Source organism: Octopus bimaculoides, chromosome 15 (genome assembly GCF_001194135.2).
Source record: "Octopus bimaculoides isolate UCB-OBI-ISO-001 chromosome 15, ASM119413v2, whole genome shotgun sequence".
In the NCBI taxonomy this organism is placed as follows: Eukaryota; Metazoa; Mollusca; class Cephalopoda; order Octopoda; family Octopodidae; genus Octopus; species Octopus bimaculoides.
Genome location: NC_068995.1, coordinates 50,618,757 through 50,627,912, shown reverse-complemented (window position 1 = coordinate 50,627,912; position 9,156 = coordinate 50,618,757). Strand labels below are relative to the sequence as shown.

The following is a 9,156-nucleotide window of genomic DNA, read 5'->3' as shown; positions in this document are numbered from 1 at the left end:
TAGCATTTTACATTCTGGCATGAATTAGACAAGTTAACGCAGTCAGTCCACACACACACACACACACACACACACACACACACACACACACACACACACACTGCATCTGTGCACATGTATATGTACATACATGCTTGTGCACTTACATAGCATTTGATTGCATGTAATATATATATATAGCATATAATTGCTTTGATTTCTTTCATATTAAATAAAGTATATCTATAGAATTTGTATTCTATAATTAACAACCAATTGTGGTTTGCAGTATTTGTAGTGAGGTTGTAGTAGTAGTAGTAGTAGTAGTAGTAGTAGTAGTAGTAGCAGAAGCAGATGAGAAATGATTTTTTTCCTTTTTAAAAAACTACACACTTCAAAAGCAATGTCATAAAATAGAAGCTAAACAGTTTTATACCCTTGTGTTTGTCTTTGATAATTCATGTTTTTATGTGATCCCAGTAAGATAACTGGTATTCGAGTGATAGAAGGTAATGCTGAATTAATTATCAACACAAATTTCATCTATCTTTTTAAATACTTAAAAAGAAGGGAAAAAAAAAATTGCTCTTCCAAAAATTTCGCAAAACTTGTGAATTTGCAGATCTAGTGTACTATTAAAAGTAGGCAAGTAAAATGATTGATTGATTGATTGAGAGAGAGAGAGCGAAAGTGGTGGTGTGGAGGGTGAGAGTAAATATTATGTTGTAGCTTGTTTTAATGATTGTAAGCTGGTAAGGAATGAGTTCAAGTCAGCTAAAGGTTCTTGTTTAATTGCATTATTGGGCAAAAAAAAACAAAAAAAACAAGTGGAGTGGAGCAGTGTATATGGGAGTTTAATGGTTGTAAACTGATAAGTCGATGGTTTATGGGTGATAGAGGTGCTTGGCATAATTAAATAATTAGGGATGCTACTTAACTTGGGTAGTAAGCTTAATGCTCTACCTCGTTTAACACCATTATCTAGACTGGTCCATGGTTGCTTTTAGTAGCCCCTTCTTTGCTCCCCCCCCCCCTACAGTAGACAACAGTTTGTAAATGTTTGGATTGAACCTCATCTACATCATTTTTTCCAGTCTGGGAGTGTTTAGAAAGGTTACGAGCACTGACTGTACTTTTCTGACTAACATTAAAAAAAACAAAAAAAAACAAACAAACAGACAAATAAAAAATAGCTTCTCCTCTTTGATTCTGTCTTACTAACAGGAGAATAATCATTGTTATCACTTTGGAGAGTTGAAACAGTTAATTGAACATTAACGGAACTAGGATTGCCAGAATTGTTTGCATTATTTCTCTTTCCGGGATAATTTTTTTTTAAAATGCTTAATATTAAAGAGAACATGCAAGGTAGAATTGTTAGTGTCTGAGACAAAATGTTTAGTGGTCTTTCTTCTGGCTTTTTGTGTTCTTTGTGCTCTGAATTCAGATACCACCAAGGACAACTTTGCTTTTCATCCTTTTGGAGTTGATAAAATAAAGTAACAGTCAATCACGCCCCCCTCCCCCCTCCCCCTCAAAATTGCAGTCCTTGTGCCAAAATTAGAAAGAATTATGGAGAGGATATCCAACTTGGAAACATTTATTCTTGCAAACCATTGTAAAATTACAGAAATTACTTTAAGAATTCTTGTGTCTGTTGCCATGTCTGTTTAGTTTACTTCTTTTAAGTGTATCTTCTGTGGGTATCAAATACTACTTTTTTTTTTATCCAGGACATGTGAATTAAAAAGATTATTAAGATTTACACCTAGGATCTATGAGTATTATCTACCACGTATACTGTGAACTTGATCCATATTTTAGTACTCTTCTGTGTATTTGATTTCATGAAATGTTCTCCATCTTTCTAATCTCGCTATTTCCCATGCCACTGACAAAAGTACATATACTTACTGTAGAACTGTTTAGGAAGGATCAAATAAATTCCTTTGGTAAATAAAGAATTTTAATACCAAAAATAAGAAATATTTTCTCTTTCTGAGATTGCATAGAAATTTAAGAATGCTAAAATTATATGAAATTATTCAGCTGATTAATTGGTCACAGTGAAGTCCTTGGAATTATGGCTTCTACATCGTTGAATCAAACTCTACCCCAAGTATTTGTAATTAGTGAATTACAGTCTTCTAGCTGTCTCTGACTAGTTTCTTAAAAACTGGAATCATTGTCATTGTGTTTATTTCTTTCCTGCTGGATACCTTAAGTAAAACTGATTCTAAAAATCAAAATTATTATCAATTTATAGTATTAGATCAAGCTTAATATTTCTGAACATTTTCTTAATTTTGGCTTCCTTGGTTGTCTTACCCCTGCTTAATTTTCTTTTAGAATGTGTATTTTAATTTCATAATGTTCCGAACGTGATAGGCATCATTGTTGTAAATTTGATAAACCTAGCAGCACTTGTAGTCACGGTCAGCACTGCCTTAGGGTATTGACCCTTTTGTTATGATATACCTGTTGAAATACACTACCTGTGTTTCTGTTAATTTTGAAAATGATGAAGAATTTAGTAAAATTTAACAAAATAACTTTGTCATTTTGTATGGAACATAAGTCAATAAGAAATTTTACCGGTTTGTTTTAATTTAGATCCCTTATAAACAAAACGGTTTGTATCATACATACAAGGATAGTTTCAGTCAAGTTGGTATCAAAAGGGTTAAAGGAATCCCTTTTTGGGAAAATACCAAACTGAAGGTGCATATCCTAAGACAGCCTCCAAGTTTCTTCAAGCAAGACTACAAAAAAAAAAAAAAAAAAAAAAAAAAAAAAGGAGGTAAAATTACATTTTTGAGTCATACCGACCCCTAAGGGCCAGTTTCATGGTGTATATATTCCCCACCTGGACGGGACACCAGTCCATGACTAGATTACTCATTTTTTTGCCTGCTGAGTGGACTGGAGCAATGTAAAATGAAGTGTTTTGCTCAAGAACATAATGCATTGTCTGGTCCAGGAATTGAAACCACAATCTTATGATCATGAGTCCAGCACCCTAACCACTAAGCCATGTGCCTCCACCAGCCACAGGCTATGGTTATAATTCACAAAGAAAGCTTCTTCGTGCATCTTGCACTCTGAGGGTGGGTGAGATTGTAAACCCTGAGTAGTATTAGTATTCATGTTAAGAACAGCAACCTGAGGTATTGTTATTGTTGAAGCACAGTGTGTATTCCAGTGCAAGTGTAAGCTGTAACAGTAGACAAAAGAAGTCTTAAGCTAGCACTGCTTGAGCTGACCTATTAAGACTCATTATAAAATATTGTAGGGAAGTTGTTCAAAGAAAGTTCAAATGCTGTTATGCTGAATATGTTGCCTGTTTGAGTAGAAATAGCCTCATCGGCTTGTGAAAATAAAGCAGTTATTTTATCAATGATAGTAGGAGAAATTGACACAAGATGTTTAAAAAATAATGAATACAAGGAAGAACCCACACTGAAAATGTAGGACTTTACTATTAAATCCATGCCTTGATTTGCATAGAGGAGTTAGTGTAAACATGACCTTTGTTAATAGTAGGTGGTCTCTGAGTTATTTCTCTGACAGTTTTGAAGTAGAGTTGATGTGTGTAAAACCAGACTTAATGGATGTAATATTAATGTTCTGGACTCTTGTTAAATGATAGGACAGGAATTACGCTTGTTTTATAGTGTCATCTTGTTACTTGACATTCTGTGAAAGTACCACCTAATAGGTTTTATTGAACATAAATGAGGTCACGCTACCAACATCTTATCAATGGCTACTCTTGATAGCCAATGAAACCTCTCATTCTTTACGATTCTATTCATTGACAATATTATTCACTCTTTCATTTGCTACTTTCTTTCTCACTTTCTCTTCGAGCTCATATTGCAGTCTACAATCAAGTCTGATCCGCCTGGCTGCAAAATTAGATTTCCTCATTTACCATTTTTTTTTTTTTTTTGTAAGCCTAATGTGCTGGGAAATCGTGCATGAGACCATTCCTTGATAACCATCATGTCGTCTGTAATGGCTTATAAATTTGCTTCACTTGGTATTCGTAATTGGGAAACAAGCATCATTCATTTACTAGTTGATGAGCTGTAAGAAAGCAACATGCCTTCTACAGCAATATGTAAATGTCCATATTTGTTCCCCCACTACCACACACACACACACACACACGCATACACACAAAAACCACAAAAACAAAATTTTCAGCCTATCATCATCATCATCACTATTTAGCATGTTTTCCATACTGGCATGTGTATTGCATGATGTGACAGGATCTGGCAAGCTGCAGGGCTGCACCATACTCTAGTGTCAGCTTTTGAGGTATTCTGTAAGTGGATGCTCTTCCTATTGCCAACTCCTTCACAAAGTGTACTTAGTGCTTTTATTTATTTACTTATTTACTTATGCAACCAACACTAGTGTGGTTGCCAAGTAAGACAGAAAAAAAAAAGGGAAAAAGTTAACCCAATGACTGATTGGGATGGAGTGTTTGGGAGGGGGAGATGGCTTTAAACCCGGTGCTGAGAGGCTAAAGTATGACAGAGGGACAAGCACAAGCGTCTAATATTACATAAAACAAAATTAATGCAAAACTGTGAAACAAAAAAAACAAAAAAAAACAAAAAAAATTCAAAACCCCATTCATTCACCAATTACTGTTGGAAGTATTGCTGTTACTACTACACAGTATTTATGGGAGCGACAGAATGGGATTTATGATGTTAATTTTGGCTTCATAAGTTGATAAGTATATGAAGAAAAGCATATTTGATTGAAAGGTCTAGCGTCAGAAAAAGACTACAATTATTGCTTTTGTTAGTACACAACCACAAAATTTATTGTGGAGGACATTGTAGTTAATTGTATTACTGCGACTTCTTTTAGGGATCCTGAAGGAACAAAAGAAAAAATAAAAGAGTCTGACAACGGCAAAGGAGGTAACTGAATATCACCAGTGATTTTTATACAACACTACTGTTTCTGCCATGTGTTGTTATAAGGATTACAATATAACATCGATAGCAAGGCTTGACACAATAACCACAGCTGTGCATTCAGTATTGCCTGTTTTATTCTCAACTGTTGTGCAACTTTCTCACATAGGATCAATACAAACAGGAATTGATTAGGAAGGACAGTTGTTGAGTGAAAGACAAGTAGTCAGTTCAAGGGTAGACATGATAAATATCCGCATATTTAAATTTGGAATGTCTTTCTAGTATGCATTTGAAGGCTTTATGTAAAAGTCAGCATTTAAAGACTTTTGCTAACTGGCCAGAAAGAAAAGATTTCAGATTCTTTTATTTTTTAAACTAGTTTCAGTCATTTGACTCCGGCCATGCTGGATCACTGTTTTAAAGGGTTTTTAGTTGAAGAAATCAACTTCAGGACATATTCTTTGTAAGCCTAGTGCTTATTCTATTGATCTCTTTTGCTGAACTGCTATGTTACAGGGACATAAACACACCAGTATCGGTTGTCAAGTGATGGTGAGGGCAAACAGCCACACACACACACACACCTATATATACAACGGCCTGCTTATATATATATATATATATATATATATATATGACAGGCTTTGGTTGGCCTGAGGCTGTAGGAAAAGATACTTGTCTAAGGTGCTACACAGTGGGACTGAACCCAGAATCATGTGACTGGGAAGCTAGCTTCTTACCACAGCCACACCTATATGCAATAGGTAAATAAATTGATAAAATCATTAAGAAATAGGATGAACATCACAAATTCCTGGGTTTTTTCTATGTTTTTACCTGTGTAATAAAAGTTAATTCTCTTTGGATTTTATTAATTTAGCTCACTATTTCAATCTTTCACATTACAAACTGTAACTAAAGGAAATATATGTAAGCTTCTATTTTGGTAATGGCACACGTATATCAAAGTACTGCTTTTTATTTATTAGTTACTGTGTGCCGGGACACACCCTGCTACATAAGCAGATTAATTAGAAATTGAGCAGTTTTTAATTTCATATGTTTTTAATAGCTTGTGTCTGTCGGGATGAGGGAATGTGGGCATATGTGTTTTAGTCGAGCTGTTTGTAGGCAGATATGAGTGTTTCTGTACAATTAGCTGTGTATAACTTTGTGTAAGTATCTGCAAAAACAGGAGGGGAAAGAGCTATTAAGAGCTGTTGGTTATCTATGGTTTCAAAATGTTAAACAGTTGAAACAAATCTTCCTTTGTTATATGAATCGGTCTATCTTGGGTAACATTCCGTAGAAGATCTTGTCCATGTTGCTAACAGTGAACCAAATTAAGGCATGAAGGTAAAATTAAGTGAATTAACCATATCCACACATTGAAATACTGCTTTGGATTTGAACTCAAGCTTCATGAGATGGTAGCCGAGTTCCTTATCTACTCAACTGTATTACTTCTTGTGTGTAGCGTGTTTGTGTCAGGACTGTTAATTCACAAAACATTGATTAAATATCACCGTTACATTGCATCCTCAATCAAGACATACAACAGTTTTGTATGTTTTCCTTTGGGGATAACTTGGCCATGACATCCTTGCCTCAGGCAAGTTTGGTAGAGCAATTTGTATTCCATTTGGAATATGGTTCCAGATTTAAAATGTTTCTTCACTGTTTGGTATGTGCCAAAGTAAGTCGAGCCTACTAACTTCAAATACTATTGAGAAGTTACCCACTGTCAGACAAGCACATGATGAATAAGGATAAAGGATGCCATCATGGTAAACAAAGTGTATCCTGGCATAGTTACCCTCCATCTTATGATCCATGTTAAATGACTATCACAGTTGAATAGGTCCAGAAATTGCCTGCATGTGACTAGATTGCAATGATCCTCCACATGATGCCTTCTGTCACATGTCTTCCATTGTGCAGCTAATACTATTCATTGAAATCTGCTAGGTTGATGGAACAACCCCTAGAATGTGGCGTACTGGCTTCAGTCCAAATTGCAATATTGAATCTCTTTCTGGAATGGTAACAACAACTAGCAAAACATCGGTGCCGTTCCAACCATAATCATGCCATCAGTTTTAATGAACTCTAGGACTAAATTATTTGACCTCTCTTTTACATATTTAAAACATTGGAATATTTGTTTTGCTGTTGAATTTTATCCCCAAATCAACTTTGGTTGAGAGAACCTTTAATCAGATGTTTTAGCTGTGACTTTCCTGTCATTTTCTTGTTTTGTTTTTTTTTGTCGTCAGACTTAATGTATCTTGGATTAGTTTGTCTAATGTTTCCTTCTGCTTTTTGAAGATAATAGGGTGTTGTGTGAAGAAGATCTTACTGTCACTTCTAGTTACTCAAGAAACCATACTGATCAAGAGTGATGAACTTTTTGTCCATTGGTGTAATTTCACCCACATTCATTATTTGAAATTACTTACTGTCAAAGTCTTTAAAAACCAAAATTAAAATGGTTTAACCTTCAAAATCACAACAGTAATTTAATACAAGTTACAAAACTATGGATTTGTAAGATTAAAGTTGTATTATTTTTGCATCAAAGATGCACTCTCGCAGGTTCTTATGCACTTGCAAGTCACCGCTGATACAAGAAAGTTTCCTAATGGCATCTTGTTTCATCTCTCTTGTCGTGGTGCGAGTGATAGGGGTGTGTGAAATACCAGTAAGTTATTGGGTGGGTGATAATTAAATATGCATGTAGTTTGTATGTGTACATATGTACATACTCTGCACTTAAAATTGAGGGTAGGACAGAACTTGTCATGGTAAAAATAAGAATCACTATGAAGCAAATTACATCTCATTTATAATAAGATAACAATGCCAAAATATGCAAAAATCAAACAACAAAAAGACGAATGCTATTTATCTTTAGTATTACAGATATCTTCTCCCTTCTCTTCTTTGGGGGTGGTAATAATTATGATGATGATGATGGTGATAGTAAGAGTGGTGGGAGACTGAAACATATGGTGTTATTTATGTGGTATGATTAATTACCCTTTGCTTTCACATGAGCTCTTTCACCAATCCAAACATCATCCTAGCTTAGCAAAACATGGTTAGGACTTAACGCACATTTTGGCATGGCAAACACAGTTGTCTGCAATAAATTGTTGTGGCAGTGGTGGTTGTAAAGGTGGGGTTCTCACATGAAACTGGTTGCTGTGCTTATGTTCTATGTTCGGTTTTATGGTATTAAAGGGTGTTTTAGGAGAAGTTAACTGTGAAATTTATATTTCTATCCATATTAAGTAAACCAGCTGGTGCAAGATAGCTTTCAAGAAAACTCATTGTCAAGATAATTATGAAGTTAGGAAGAACCATTTTGGAAAGCTTTGTAGAATTGTTGAGGGTATGTTTTGGAGCAGTGGTTCTCAACTGTTTTTTTACCCATGGACCCCTTTAATTCCTATTTTATTCTGGTAATAGCCACCCCATGTTTAAATACTTGTTTTAAAGATACTTCTTTCAAAATTCCTGTTTCGTTTTTCACACATTCACTTGTGTAGATTTGCAACAGCATGCTCTAAGACAGTGGTTGCCAAAGTGGGTAGTACTGCCCCTCTGTGGGCAGCGGAAAGATCAAGAGGGATGTTGAAGTGGGGCAATAACAGGGTGGCCAAAATGGGGTGATGGATGTGAACCCCCACCCCACACCCCTGCCCAAACGGGTTAAATTAGGTTGAGTTTTATTTGTGAAAATTCTATTTAACTGTTGAATCCATACTAGCATGGAAGATGAATGTTGAAAGATGACGATGATGATTATGTTGGCAACACATTTCAATACCAATCTATCTAAGACCACCCCTGGTTTTATGTATGATACAAATCTGTTTAAAAGTGATCGAAATTAAAACCTTCCATCAAAAATTAATTGAAACTGAGGCAGTGTTTTTCAAAAGAAATATGGTAACAAGGGGATTAAAAGCCTGATTATTATGTTCTTTTCTTTTTTAGATGTGTTGTGTATAGGCTTAAGATAGTCTTTTACAAATGATGTTTGTGTAGTTAGATATTTGCTAATCCATGCCAGGAGAGTGGAGCAGATGCCAGAATGATGATAACATTTTAAAATCTGTTCAGATCTTATTCTGAAACAGTTGAAAATAAAACCAAATAAATAATAACTTGATTTGTTCCATAATTACTGATATATATTTTTAGAGATAACTTGGAAATGTGAACCACA

The 9,156-nt window shown here is 35.0% G+C and overlaps 1 protein-coding gene across 1 annotated transcript in view; it reads right to left on the bottom strand.

The window, feature by feature from the left end:
* The window catches only part of LOC106870778 (protein PFC0760c-like), a 21,378-nt gene that overhangs the window by 3,830 nt on the left and 8,392 nt on the right, over positions 1-9,156 (bottom strand). The window contains exon 4 of the mRNA XM_014916975.1: positions 2,199-2,215. Within this exon, the coding sequence (XP_014772461.1) occupies positions 2,199-2,215 (17 nt within the window). The remainder of the gene's footprint in view (positions 1-2,198; positions 2,216-9,156) is intronic.